General features: G+C 39.0%; 1 protein-coding gene across 3 annotated transcripts in view; it reads right to left on the reverse strand.

The window, feature by feature from the left end:
- Window positions 1–3,748: 3,748 nt before the first annotated feature.
- The window catches only part of ASAH2 (N-acylsphingosine amidohydrolase 2), a 123,107-nt gene continuing 111,408 nt past the window's right edge, over window positions 3,749–15,447 (reverse strand). For all 3 annotated transcript variants that reach the window (XM_069567865.1, XM_069567864.1, XM_069567863.1), the window contains 3 exons: window positions 9,383–9,442; window positions 6,197–6,285; window positions 3,749–3,967 (listed from right to left, as the gene is read on the reverse strand). In XM_069567865.1, the coding sequence (XP_069423966.1) occupies window positions 3,775–3,967; window positions 6,197–6,285; window positions 9,383–9,442 (342 nt within the window). In that variant the 3' untranslated portion in view covers window positions 3,749–3,774. The remainder of the gene's footprint in view (window positions 3,968–6,196; window positions 6,286–9,382; window positions 9,443–15,447) is intronic.

The following is a 15,447-nucleotide window of genomic DNA, read 5'->3' on the forward strand; positions in this document are numbered from 1 at the left end:
CAGGCAGAGAGTCAAGAACTAGAAAGAGGTCACCATACTGTTTTCCTTAGGTCAGCTAGGAAAGATCTGCTTCCTGATTTTATACAAATATATTGATATTTGTTCTAGCTACAGCAGAAGAAAGGGTCTAAATTACAGTCCTCATGGGGGTTATAATCAGTATAGCAGTTAGAATACTGCTTTCAACTATTCTAACAACAAAATGTAACAGTGGAAAATGAGGTGGAAATTTATTTTTTCTTCACTCAACCATCTGAGAATAAGCAGTCAAGGAACTATTTGATTATCAGGTACTATCATGGACTCAGGCAAATAGTGGGGTGGTAGGTTGCCTGTTCTTCTCTGACTGGTGTTAAGCCAATAGCCCAAGCTTCTAGTTTGCATATTATCTTAAAATACAGCCAGAAATTTAAAAAAAGAAAAACAGAGACTGGGAATTATGCATGCCAATGTACTGTGAAACTCATGTGGGTGGATCAGTTTTTTCAGTGCTTATAAGTACTTATAAGATATAGGATACAGCTCTGGAACTCCATCCAAAGAGAGAGAGTGGTCTTTATTGGCTACACTTGACAACTCAGCAGGTATGAAAAAGCAAAAGGAGCTCAAGATTTGAAAACATGAGATGTACAGAAGCAAAGGAGTCTCTGAAATTCAATTCCAAGAACAGTCCATGAAGACAGATGGGTGGTATCTCATATCACTGCAGACTGAGAATCAAAATCAGTTTCCTTGGGTATAAAATATGTCTTTTACCAGTACAGCAAAGGGGAAATGCATTCAGGCATCTTTATGTTATAAGTGACAAGTCTCAAGGAGAAAAAATGCTAATACAATCTAAAACCAAATTGCTTTTATGAGGGCAAAGTCCAATGCAGCATTTCTGACCACTGCTCCCTTGCAATCTAATTATAGCCTTGATAAACTACTTGATACGCCCTCTACCTGGAACAGTTTACTTCTCTTACACACACGCAAGTACGCACATCACACATGCACACGCCCCTTTACCTTCCTCCTAGCTAAATCTCTTTAGGTCTTAGCTTAAATGTCACTTCTTCCACAAAACCTACAGCAATATCACTTTCCAACCTGATTTATATATAATCTACCACCATTTGTTCCATCTCTTAAAATGAAAAAATGACTCAAGTGTCTACACCTCTCATTAGAAAATAATGTCCCAGGTGCAATTATTAATTTATTAAACATTCTATTGAATACTGACAATTTACATAATACTGATTGAAAATATAGATGGATCATTCAGTGCTTTTTAAAGAAGTCACAGCATCCTTAACACCAGAGTAGACAGAGTACAACAAATGGAAAACAGACACTTTGACATGAGAAACAAGATCTTCAACAGAATTCTCCCACACACTCAACCGGCATTTATACATTCTCCACCAGTGTTCATTTTCTCCATGTGCTTTGGCTCCAATGAGCCACTCCCAGCAACACCCCCAGACACTGACTGGATCCATTTTTGTGTGGACAGATCAGATCGGCATCTATGTGCTGTTTTTCATGTTCAAATGAATAACTATAATATCTATGATGTAGGGATCTGGTTTTGTTTTTACTTACAAACTGCAGAAATGGAACTTCAGTTGGAAGAGATGGCAGCTAGTCAGAAAACAGGTTTCTGGGGGTTACATGTGGCCAAGAGCACACTGGTGGCAGAGGGCGGGGTGTAGAAGGATCAGTAGGCAACAGAGAGGCGGCTTTGGCGCAGCTGCAAGTAAACAGCAGGGACTCACAGGCCGGCTGGGAAGTTTCAATGGGAGGCACGGAGGTGGTGGAAAGTAATTCAAAAGCTCTTCTGAGTCATCAGAAATACTTTTAAAAACATTATCGTCAGCTGTAACACAATTTGTCTTTCTGAGATCAACTACTTTCAGAAGCATCTACTCTTTTAGGTCTCTGAATTTTTACCCTAAATAGTGTGGTGTCCTTAGGAAAAATGACCACTGCCCATTGAAACCATAACTAGTTAATTCTCCACAATTAACTTGCACAGAAATGGCCACTAGAACAGCAGTCCCCAACCTTTTTGGCGCCAGGGACTGGTTTTGTGGAAGATAATTTTTCCATTGATTAGGAAGAGGGGATGCTTTCAGGATGACTCAAGTGCATTGCATCTCTCGTGCACTTTATTTCTATTATTATATCAGCTCTACCTCAGATCATCAGGCATTAGATTCTGGAGGCTGCAGACCCCTGCTCTAGAGCACTGATTCATCAAAAAATGTTCCAGGTACAATATAGCATGTTAAGTCTTATGTGAATAGATGTAAATATTATTATTGGTATCATTATTATTTTCAAACTTGAAAGCTATTTTTTAAGGAAAAGTTGATTTTTCCAAAAAATGCTAAAGCATTTGTACCCATGCAAAAGCATGACTCAGCTTTGAGAAATTTATTTTGCAACCTGGGAGCTCTTAGCTAACTTGGATAATTTTAAATGCAATTACTACTCTCAGGCAATCAATATCAGATCGTCATAGCTTATTCTTCGGGACATTAGACTGGATATTTCACAATACCCCAAAATAGCTTTCAAAACAGGTTTTTCCAAATTGCCTGGAGCCTCAGTTTACCCCCTAAATAGAATACTCAGCAAAGGTGATATACAAGATGTGATCTGAAGATTATTGATTTTTCAATGCCTCCCCAGAATTTACACATTGAATTGAATATTTTCTCCTTTGAAATAGTGACCTTTTGACACATACATTCATCCTAAATATCTAATTGTCAGAGCCACACTAGTACAGTGCTGGGAATGAGAACATGCCTTCATAAATATGCTATGATTGAACAGGTCCATGAGTGAGTGAGTGAATAAGTAACGACAGATAAATGAATTCAGAGCCTCTTCTTCGAGGACTCCTTTCAAGCCCATATCACTTTCATTTTAGTATCTACACTAATAACAAAACTTTGTGGGTTTTCAGAGAATTAGATTAGTGAAAACAATCCAAAATCACTGAGAACACGTCATGGGAATATGAGACTCAATTCAGTGGGATAAGGGCACTTAGGGAAACATAGGCAAGATCAAAATATTACAAGTCTGACTTTCCCACAGTTGGGCTCTAAAGGCAATTCCAGAAATGATTTGAACATCCAAAACAACTCTGGATCGGCCATATCAATGCCAGGGTGACTGCTTGGAAAGGCTACCCCTCAATATAGGAAAAACTGGCATGCTAACTTTCTCTAACTAGGCTTACACATTTATGGTCAATGTTTATATAAATACTTTTTAAATGTGAATGAAAGGAAAGGCTCTAGCCTTATGCTAATCTTAAGTCCATAAAACTTCATTTTTCCATTTATAAAATGAAGGATCCAAGTAGATAACATCTTTCAGCTTTTTAAGTGCTAACATTCCATAATTTCTATAAATAAATAGTTTAAACATTGTTCACACATCTTCAACCACTCTCACTAACATCTCAGAGGTTCCATATTGATGAGAACTGTCTCTTAAAATAGCCACAGGGCCCCAAGGGAAATTATGCTTTAGGCAGAAACCATAAGGTAAAAGTAAGCTACAACAGCAAGGTAAACAGGATACACCTCTCTCTCTCTCTCTCTCTCTCTTTCTCTCTCTCATACACACACACATACCTGTCCCATTAGCTGTAAACTATCTGTCCCCAAAGGACAATTACTGAAGTCATCATAATAGATTACATTCACATGAAATCAGTCATAGAAATCATACAGAGTACAGCTGCTCTTTAAATGTTTTATCAACTTTTCACCAAGTAGTTATGACTTCAAAAACAGAGGGGCTGCTTTCAAACGAAAGTAGGACAGCGGGCTTGAGTAAATCCTGCTTCCGACTGTGTCCAAAGTATTTTATCCTGTAGCTTCCAGGCTGGGCAGTATCTGGAATGTGCCACTGTATCGTTGCATTGCTAAGACCCAGTAATCCTTTGTGCCAATAGAAACTGTTGGTAGGAAACAAACAAACCCAATTTTACTCTTAAAAATGTGTGATTAAAAAGTGTTCGATTAGTCAATAAATGAATATTAAAAGAGTACTGACAATAAGCAAGGCACTCTACTAGATATTGAGAATATAGCAATGAACAAAACAGAGATAAATACTCTCTAGAAGCAGATCTTCAAAAAACAGTCATTTGTAGAAATATCTTTACTTGTTCTACCTAACCTCCTAAATTCTATCCATCCTAGGACAGCTTTACCCGATATTCAGAACAAAAGATGTCCCCTGCTTTAGAACTGCTATAGCAGCCCTTCAGCCCTTGCCATCCTCTACTTCAACTTGACACTTTTTGCATCTAGATTCAGTTGTTCAAAATATGCATTTCATGAGTTCATGTGCCAGACGCTATGCTAGAGGTACTGAGAAGGCTGTAGTGAACGAGACAGACATGGTCCAAAGTTTCACAGAGCTTATGGCCAAACTAGGACAAGCATAGTAAAAAGCAATAAAAAAGCAAACCAACAGATAATTTTAAAAGGGAAATGTGAGGGGTTTCCCTCGTGGTCAAGTGGTTAGGAATCCGCCTGCCAAGGCAAGAGATATAATTTCCATCCCTGGTCTGGGTAGATCCTACATGCGGCAGAGCAACGAAGCCCAAGCACCACAACTTCTGAGCCCATGTGCCCTAGAGCCTGTGCCGTCCACAACAAGAGAAGCCATTGCAAGGAGAGGGCCATGCACCGCAATGAAGTGTAGTTCTTGCTTGCTGCAACTAGAGAAAGCCTGAGGGCAGCGATTGAAGACCCAACGTAGCCAAAAAGAATAAATAATTTAAAAGTAAAGTTAAAAAGATAAGTGACATGAAGAAAGTAAGAGAGGTATCTCTAAGGAGACGTCCTTTATACTGAACGCACACATGTCTAGTAGAACATTCTAGAAAGAAGGAACAGAGAATGCTAAGTGTCTGAAGCAGAAGCAAAGTCGGTGCAGCCAAGAGACAGAAAGCACGAGCAGGATCAGGGCAGAATGGTTGAGATGACAGAATCAGATGGAATCAGATCACGTTGCTCCTTGTAGATCATGGCAGGGAGGTCAGCTACTAAATACAGAGAGGCACGGGGGCAAACTGACTGATACCCTTGGTTATGTAGAGGATAAACCCCCTGGGCAGAAAGGCTGTGCTCAGCATCCTATGTTTCCTCAGTGACAGGTCCAGAGTTCTCTAAAATTGCTGGTGGTAGTGCTGCTTGCGAAAAGGCTGACTACTACGTTTCCTTGGTGTTAACTACCATTCTGACTTCAGGCTTTTGAAACTAAATTATCCTTTTTTGTTACCTGTATAACCATATTTTAACAATAAATATGCACATATTACTTGTTTAAATATTACATAGAGTCTTAAAGATCAGAGAGTAAACATTATGCCCATAATTTTGGGAGGCCATCAAATAGGCCACAATAAGGTCAAATCTCTATTTTCCATTAACCATGGAAACCAAACTAACATTCAAATAATCACTTAGTTTGAGGTCATTTGAATTAGACCAAATGACCAAAAATTTTGCTCATGTCCATATTACTGTTCCATGGTATAAAATTTATATACATAGGAATGGAAACATTTCCAAATATATTTTCAAATCTTCATATTATCTATTCAGCTCAGGTATTTGATAACAAAAAGTACAGAGAAAAGTTTCTCTGAGGAAACTCTATAAGCATATTCCTTTCCTACTGGGTCAGCAAGAATTAAACACTCAAGCTTATTGTATTTTAGTAATTCAAATCAAGAACCAATGACCACATACAAACATGCAACAGATGGTAAGTATAGACTCATTATTATCTCAGGGGAAATATCAAGCTCCACAGAACTATCTCATACACCTTCCACCAGGAGGCCTTGCAACCACTTTGCAGGAAGACTAATTAGCTTTTAGGGGTTATGTCTGTGACCATGGAAAAAAAACAAAACTAACAGATATTTGTAAGCATGGAGGTCATAACCTCATTAGCACCTAATCTTACAGATGCACGCAGCACATTGTTTTGTAGAAAAATAGGATCAAGATGAAATCTAGTAAATCAACTAAATAAAGCCAGAAGGCTTTGGGGGAATTTGATATCATTAATATCATGCACTGAGCCAGTCTTCCCATTTGTCTTCTCTGTATTACTAACCAACTCTTTTCAGGGCTTGAAAGACAAAATATTCAACAGACATGCTCACCGAGTCTCCCAGGAGGCATCATTATGTATTATCTGCCATGTTGCTGATGTGGCCTCATATTTCTCCACAGTGAGGAAGGTCTGATGTGTCTGAAATGCAATTAATATAAGTGATCAGACATTGCACAGTCACAGAAGAAATCTAACTGTAGAAACCCCCAAATCCCCTGTTGACCACTGCTAACCTCCCAAGACCTGATGAGTATATGTATTAGAATTTCATGCAAATCCTCAGGTGTTCCTCTTAACAATCTATGCAATATCTTCAGAATGTTAACTCATCCAGTCTGTTAAAAACCATGACTTCTCTTTAGAAAATTGAACGAAGAACAATTTTAGAGCTGACAGCAAATTTTGGAAATTAGAGCAAAGAAGAGAGTAAATAAAACAAGATTTAGAAAAGGCAGCAAACCATTTCTGACATGTTCATTGATCTGTACTTTAAGACCTTCTCTAGGCACCTCCAGATTTAGGAGGGAAAAATGGGGAAATTTCCTCATCTTTACATCTCCAGGTAAATGAGTTACTAGTCTGAGTGAAAGAATTGAAAAGCATATGTAAATCTTCTTACTCCTGGGGAGCTAAAAGCAATCCTTATATTTTGTCATAACGGATGCCTAGAAACCACATCATAAGCAGATTTTATTTTCCCAGTGGAAATAAAATTTTCCACATTGGTCATAGTAATTTGTTTTAGACCAAGAATTCAGCTTCAAATAAAGCACATACTTAAATAATATAATAATAAGACATACAAGCACCATGAATCTCCAATTTTCCTTAAAAATCTTTAGATCGTGGCCCTTAAGTTCAGGTTGTTGTTGTTGTTTAGTTGATAAAGTCGTAGCCGACTCTTTTGTGACCCCATGTAGCCCGCCAGGCTCCTCTGTCCGTGGGATTTCCCAGGCAAGCCTCCTGGAGTGAGTTGCCATTTCCTTCTCCAGGGGATCTTCCCAAGGTCAAAGTTGTATCTCCTGCTTGACAGATGGATTGTTTACCACTGAGCCACCTGGGAAGCCAGAACTTGTGTCTAATTCACCTTTATCCATTACAACCATTTACAGGTGCTCAAATAAAACTTTGCTGAATGGGTCACTTATTTATAGCTGGCTGGACCATGGGATTCTTTAAAATTCTTCTTTAATTACTCACCTTTAATTACCCACTCAGTCGTGTCTGACTCTTTGTGACCCCACTGACTGTAGCCTGCCAGGTTCTTCCATGAGAATCCATGGGATTCTCCCGGCAAGAATTCTGGAATGGGTTGCCATTTTATTCTCCAGGAATTGAACCTGGGTCTTTGCACTGAAGGCAGATTCTTTACCTCTGAGCTACCAGGGAAGCCCCGATTACTCAACTAATGGATAATATTCAATGAAAAAAAAAAAGTTTCCATAACCACAGTGACTTGAAAAGAGAATTGTTCATGGCCATTTAGGGCAGAGTGACACTGGCAAGGCCTTCAGTGGAGAAGGAAACAGGAAGGGCCCCAGTGTATAGGTCTAGAGTGCAGATCAGAGAACAAGGCTAGGATGCCAAACATGCAAACTCTGTGAACATCCTCTCCTCGCCTCCCAGACTTACTCTCTTCTAGATACACAATTAGTTCATGCAAGTTAATTAATTTCTCCCAGTCTCACTTTATTCATCTGTAAAACAAAGATAATAAAATGTATCTCACTGAGTAGAAGGGAGGATTAAACAGATTCATGTGATGATGTATGTAAATAAAGCCTTTAGCCTAGTACCTGCACATGGTAAGCATTCAACACATGGTGGTAAGGATGTGATGATCACTAATAGTAAAGGGAACCAAAAATTGGTTTTATGCCAAGTCCCAAAACAGCCTTAGGAATTAATTCTGTTCTCATGGTTCTTTAAGTAATTTAGTCTCCTGCTTCTCCAGGCAACAATGATGATAGTATTTCTCAACCCTAAGGATGTCAGGTGATAGCTAATCCTGCATTCTTGCTAAAACACTTTAATATCTTTAGAAAATAATGCTGTAAACATGTAAATATTCTGGCATGACTTGACTGCCTAGAGAAATTATTTCAAACAGGTGCATGCTGACTATCCAAGCAGTAGAAAAATCTTTCCCAATATAATATCTGACAATGTCACATTGTCACAACTTTTATCAAAGGAATCCTATTTTAATAAACAGAAATGGGAAGGCTCATTTGAAAGAAAGGCATTTTGGATTATAAGCAACAATGGGCTCTGGGAGGAATGACTCTTCCATAGAGTTAATGCATTCTCTGCCACAGAAAAAAAAATCTCACCTTGAAATCACTTTCATGGACCCATTTTCTTTTTCCTCTATATATTTCTTTACTGTTTGAAATCTTACAGATAGAACATATCTAATTATTGCTTGTGTAGTTATAAGAACATTCCAAGGGAGTTCCAGAGGAATAAAATTACTTCATTTTATTTATAGATATTATATACTTCATCATATACATAAATACAGATATATGACAAGAAGTATGAAATGATATGTAAGAAACCGGTAACTGCGATTGCATCTAAAAATGTTCATGAAAAGAGGTGTTTTCACAGTCTATTAAAGAACTTCTGTACTGTCTGTTTTTACATGGAATCTGTATTTCTCATGTCATTTTTGCAAGATTAATAAATAAACACTCTATTAGTGCCAGTAGCAAAGAGCAGGGAAATGGCCAGTGCAAGAAAAAGGAGAGCACGTGGGCCAGGGCTCCAGTCATTAGAGTGTCTGCTCGGGGATCCGTGATCATTCCACAACAGTGGAGGCAGGACCACAGTCAGGAGTGCAGAAGAGGAGAGGAGCCAAAGAGCGGTGAAAAGGAACCAGAGATACACTTCACACTGGCCCTTGGATTAGCTTACCAGATTCAGTAGTTTTAAATTTGGAATTCATAAATGGGAATTGTATTCAAATCTACATCATCTCAAGAGACCACGCAGTTTTCTATGCATTGTGCTACAAGAGGTCCTAAGTAGAGCCAATTAAATGTTTCCTGGGGTCTATCTTTTTAGACCCAGCTCTACAGTAACTGTTCCCCCTGAAAATTTTCACACCTATAAAATACGATGAAAAGCAAGTTGGAACATTTAATCTTTGTCTTTTAATCTTCAGAGGGATACGCAAGTGAAAGGCTAAAGAAGTGGACTTAAATTCGTAAAAAGAATCATTAATGCTTACCCGGTTTTCTGCTGAATTCTTTGGGTTAGCACCTACAAAGGTAACTTCAACAACTTCTCCCTGAAAACAAAAACTGATTTCATGAGTTCTAATAATAGTACTTTTCCATGCTCATATTTGAGCCATTAAACATTCCTAGGAGTCTGGGTACCTGTAGAGATTATATTGTATTTAATTGAAACTTCTGAGAATATTAGAGAACATACCCTTGTAACAATGGGAACAGGAACTTGGACCCAGTAAATTACTTCAGAATTTTGGATCAATAATTTGCTTTTGGTAGAGTCAGATATAGATGAAGATATAGATATACAAATTCAAATAACTTAGATGAAATGAAATGGAAAAATTCCTCAAGATACAGAAATTACTAATATTGACTATGCCAAAGCCTTTGACTGTGTGGATCACAATAAACTGTGGAAACTTCTGAAAGAGATGGGAGTACCAGACCACCTGACCTGCCTCTTGAGAAACCTATATGCAGGTCAGGAAGCAACAGTTAGAACTGGACATGGAACAACAGACTGGTTCCAAATAGGAAAAGGAGTGTGTCAAAGCTGTATACTGTCACCCTGCTTATTTAACTTATATGCAGAGTACATCATGAGAAACGCTGGACTGGAAGAAACACAAGCTGGAATCAAGATTGCTGGGAGAAATATCAATAACCTCAGATATGCAGATGACACCACCCTTATGGCAGAAAGTGAAGAGGAGCTAAAAAGCCTCTTGATGAAAGTGAAAGAGGAGAGTGAAAAAGTTGCCTTAAAGTTCAACATTCAGAAAACGAAGATCATGGCATCTGGTCCCATCACTTCATGGGAAATAGATGGGGAAACAGTGGAAACAGTGTTAGACTTTTTGTTGGGGGGGGGGGGGCTCCAAAATCACTGCAGATGGTGACAGCAGCCATGAAATTAAAAGACACTTACTCCTTGGAAAGAAAGTTATGACCACAATCAGGTACCATTTCACTCCAGTCAGAATGTCTGTGATCCAAAAGTCTACAAGCAATAAATGCTGGAAGAAAAAGGAACCTTCTTACACTGTTGGTGGGAATGCAAACTACTACACTACTACTACTACTATGCCACTATGGAGAACAGTGTGGAGATTCCTTAAAAAACTGGAAATAGAACTGCCATACGACCCAGCAATCCCACTGCTGGGCATACACACCGAGGAAACCAGAATTGAAAGAGACACATGTACCCCAATGTTCATTGCAGCACTGTTTATAATAGCCAGGACATGGAAACAACCTAGATGTCCATCAGCAGATGAATGGATAAGAAAGCTGTGGTACATATACACAATGGAGTATTACTTAGCCGTTAAAAAGAATTCATTTGAATCAGTTCTGATGAGATGGATGAAACTGGAGCCAATTATACAGAGTGAAGTAAGCCAGAAAGAAAAACACCAATACAGTATACTAACACATATATATGGAATTTAGGAAGATGGCAATGACGACCCTGTATGCAAGACAGGAAAAAAGACACAGATGTGTATAACAGACTTTTGGACTCAGAGGGAGAGGGAGAGGGTGGGATGATTTGGGAGAATGGGAATTCTAACATGTATACTATCATGTAAGAATTGAATCGCCAGTCTATGTCTGACGCAGGGTGCAGCATGCTTGGGGCTGGTGCATGGGGATGACCCAGAGAGATGTTGTGGGGAGGGAGGTGGGAGGGGGGTTCATGTTTGGGAACGCATGTAAGAATTAAAGATTTTAAAATTTAAAAAATAAAAAACTAAAAAAAAAAGAGACTATGGGGATTATCAACAAAGGAAAAAAAAGAAAAAAGAAAGTTATGACCAACCTAGACAGCATATTCAAAAGCAGAGACATTACTTTGCCAACAAAGGTCCGTCTAGTCAAGGCTATGGTTTTTCCAGTAGTCATGTATGGATGTGAAAGTTGGACTATGAAGAAAGCTGAGTGCCGAAGAATTGATGCTTTTGAATTGTGGTGTTGGAGAAGACTCTTGAGAGTCCCTTGGAGTGCAAGGAGATCCAACCAGTCCATCCTAAAGAAGATCAGTCCTGGATGTTCTTTGGAAGGACTGATGCTAAAGCTGAAACTGCAATGATGCTAAAGCTGAAAGTCCAGTACTTTGGCCACCTCATGCAAAGAGTTGACTCATTGGAAAAGACTCTGATGCTGAGAGGGATTGGGGGCAGGAGGAGAAGGGGATGACAGAGGATGAGATGGCTGGATGGCATCACTGACTCAACGGACATGAGTTTGGGTGAATTCCAGGAGTTGGTGATGGACAGGGAGGCCTGGCATGCTGCAGTTGATGGGGTCACAAAGAGTCAGACACAACTGAATGACTGAACTGAACTGAAAGATTACTCAAGAAGTAGATGCCCTTAATAGTGAAAACTTACCAAACTGTACTCTTTAAAGATGTGTTACTGTGTGTCATTTATACATCAAAAAAATACCTTTTACAGTAAGTTCCCACCTGTTGTTCCACCTTAAGCCCTTAAAGTCCATATACATACAGGCGGTATGTCTTGGGGCTTCCCTGGTGGCTCAGTCAGTAAAGAACCTGTCTGCAATGCAGGAGATCCAGGTCTCTTGATGGGCACTATAAACTCCTACCTATCCTCCTAGACCTAGCCCATATTAAAACCATTTTTTAAGAAAAATATTCCATGTGTTCATAATCAATGATGACCATCTAAATAGAGATGTTCAGCTCAATTATTTACTGGTAACTCCCCTGAATAACTACCATCAATTTATTTTTTCCGATTTTCTTCATTTTCACCAATGAGATTATCAAATTAGCCTGCCTCACCAGCCAGCAAAATGTTTCAAAAGCAGTTAGAATTTTCTGCAAAAATCACTCTATATACAACAATCATCTCTGCAAATCATACCATGGTTCACTTAAAAAATAAAATTTTCATGATTAGCCAAATTTTCCTAATCCTTACATGTTCTTGTCCTTGATTTTTTCCCTACCATCATAATTCCTGTTCACTCACACTCACCTTAACAATGAAAGACAACCCCACCTCAGATAATGTGCAAATTCAAATGGTCAGTTCAGTTCAGTTGCGTCCGACTCTTTGTGACCCCATGAATCACAGCACGCCAGGCCTCCCTGTCCATCACCAACTCCCGGAGTTCACTCAGACTCATGTCCGTTGAGTCAGTGATGCCATCCAGCCATCTCATCCTCTATCATCCCCTTCTCCTCCTGCCCCCAATCCCTCCCAGCATCAGAGTCTTTTCCAATGTGTCAACTCTTCACATCAGGTGGCCAAAGTACTGGAGTTTCCACTTTAGCATCATTCCTTCCAAAGAAATCCCAGGACTGATCTCCTTTAGAATGGACTGGTTGGATCTCCTTGCACTCCAAGGGACTCTCAAGAGTCTTCTCCAACACCACAGTTCAAAAACATCAGTTCTTTGGTGCTCAGCTTTCTTCACAGTCCAACTCTCACATCCATACATGACTACTGGAAAAACCATAGCCTTGACTAGACAGATCTTTGTTGGCAAAGTAATGTCTCTGCTTTTGAATATGCTGTCTAGGTTGGTTGTAACTTTCCTAATGGTAGTGGTATAGAACAGACATTTCTCACATGATAGCATGAGGAGGTCAGTATGTCCTTTCCCTGAAAAGCCACTATGTATTTTGACAAAACTATCAAAAATCACCACTTTTAAATTTTATTTTTTTAAATATAGTTGGTTTACAATGTTATATTCATTTCTGGTATACAGTGATCAATTATATATTTTTTCATACTCACTTTCATTTTAGTTTATTATAGGTTATTAAAAGATATTGAATATAGTTCCCTGTGCTATACAGTTGAACTTATTGTTTATTTTCTACATGGTAGTTTGTATCTGCTAATCACAAATTCCTTATTCCCCCCCCCACCATCCCTTTTCCCTTTGGCACCCCAAAGTTTATTTTCTATGGCTATGAGTCTGTTTCTGTTTTGTAAGTAAGTTTGTTTGTATCATATTTTAGATTCCATGTGTGATACCATATGACATTTGTTTCACTTAGTATGATAAGCTCTGGGTCCATCCCTGCTGCTGCAAATGGCATTGTTTCCTCCTCTTTCATGGCTGATATTATATACACCGCATCTTCTTTAGCCTTTCATTTGTTGAAGGACATTTAGGTTGCTTCCATGCCTGAGCCATTGTAAACAGTGCTGCCATGAACACTGGGGTGCATGTATCTTTTCAAATCAGAGTTTCCTCTGGATATACTCCCGAAGTGGGACTGCTGGATCACACGTAACTCTAAAAACAACCATTTGGGCACTTCAAATAACTGCAAACTGAGAAATGTTTATTCATTAAAACTAAACTTAGGGTAAGCACAGTACAAGTTTTTGGTTTTCTTACCAGGGTTGTGCTCATCCTCTGTGTTACTACAGTTCAACCAGAGTCGGGAAGGCCATAAAATGTCTACTAAAGTGTCTTTCTGGATGAAAATAAGATGACTGGTGGCTGGGGGCTTCTGTATAACCACAGAATGGGAGTTAGTTGTCAGGGGAACAAACCATGTGATTAGAGAGTTAGACCTTTCAACTCAAACTCCCTGAACTCTGGGGAGGGAAAAGAGCTAGAGGGCGAGTTAACCACCCATGGCCAATGATTTAATCAATCATGCCCAGGTAAGGGAGCCTCCACAAAAGTCCCTGAAGCATGGGATTCAGAGAGCTTCCAGACTGGTGAACGCACAGAGATTCTGGAAGGCGGAGCGCCTGGAGAAGCTCTGCATTTCTTCCCCTATACCTTGCTCTACGCATCTCTTCCATGGGTTGTTCCTGAGTTGTATCTTTTTTATAATCAGCTAGTGATCTAGTAAGTAGACTATTTTCCAAAGTTCTGTGAGCTGTTGTAGCAAGTTATTAAACCTGAGAAGGAGAATCTCCAGTTTATAGCCAGAGCATCTTCAATTTATAACTAGGCTGTTAGACGCACAGGTGACAACTTGGATTTACCATTGGTGTCTGAAATATGTATGTATGGGGAGAATGAGCTGGGCAGAGAGGGTGCTGTCTTGTGGAACTGAGCCTTTGTGGGAAAAACAAACAAACAAACAGTCATTAGGGTTTTCCATGTAGAGGATCATGTCATCTGCAAACAGTGATAGTTTTACTTCTTCTTTTCCAATTTGGATTCCTTTTATTTCTTTTTCTGCTCTGATTGCTGTGGCCAAAACTTCCAGAACTATGTTGAATAGTAGCGGTGAAAGTGGACACCCTTGTCTTGTTCCTGACTTTAGGGGAAATGCTTTCAATTTTTCACCATTGAGGATAATGTTTGCTGTGGGTTTGTCATATATAGCTTTTATTATGTTGAGGTATGTTCCTTCTATTCTTGCTTTCTGGAGAGTTTTTATCATAAATGGATGTTGAATTTTGTCAAAGGCCTTCTCTGCATCTATTGAGATAATCATATGGTTTTTATTTTTCAATTTGTTAATGTGGTGAATTACATTGATTGATTTGCGGATATTGAAGAATCCTTGCATCCCTGGGATAAAGCCCACTTGGTCATGGTGTATGATCTTTTTAATGTGTTGCTGGATTCTGATTGCTAGAATTTTGTTGAGGATTTTTGCATCTATGTTCATCAGTGATATTGGCCTGTAGTTTTCTTTTTTTGTGACATCTTTGTCAGGTTTTGGTATTAGGGTGATGGTGGCCTCATAGAATGAGTTTGGAAGTTTACCTTCCTCTGCAATTTTCTGGAAGAGTTTGAGGAAGATAGGTGTTAGCTCTTCTCGAAATTTTTGGTAGAATTCAGCTGTAAAGCCGTCTGGACCTGGGCTTTTGTTTGCTGGAAGATTTCTGATTACAGTTTCAATTTCCGTGCTTGTGATGGGTCTGTTAAGATTTTCTATTTCTTCCTGGTTCAGTTTTGGAAAATTGTACTTTTCTAAGAATTTGTCCATTTCTTCCACGTTGTCCATTTTATTGGCATACAACTGCTGATAGTAGTCTCTTATGATCCTTTGTATTTCTGTGTTGTCTGTTGTGATCTCTCCATTTTCATTTCTAATTTT

The sequence above is a fragment of the Ovis canadensis genome, chromosome 22 (assembly GCF_042477335.2).
Source record: "Ovis canadensis isolate MfBH-ARS-UI-01 breed Bighorn chromosome 22, ARS-UI_OviCan_v2, whole genome shotgun sequence".
In the NCBI taxonomy this organism is placed as follows: Eukaryota; Metazoa; Chordata; class Mammalia; order Artiodactyla; family Bovidae; genus Ovis; species Ovis canadensis.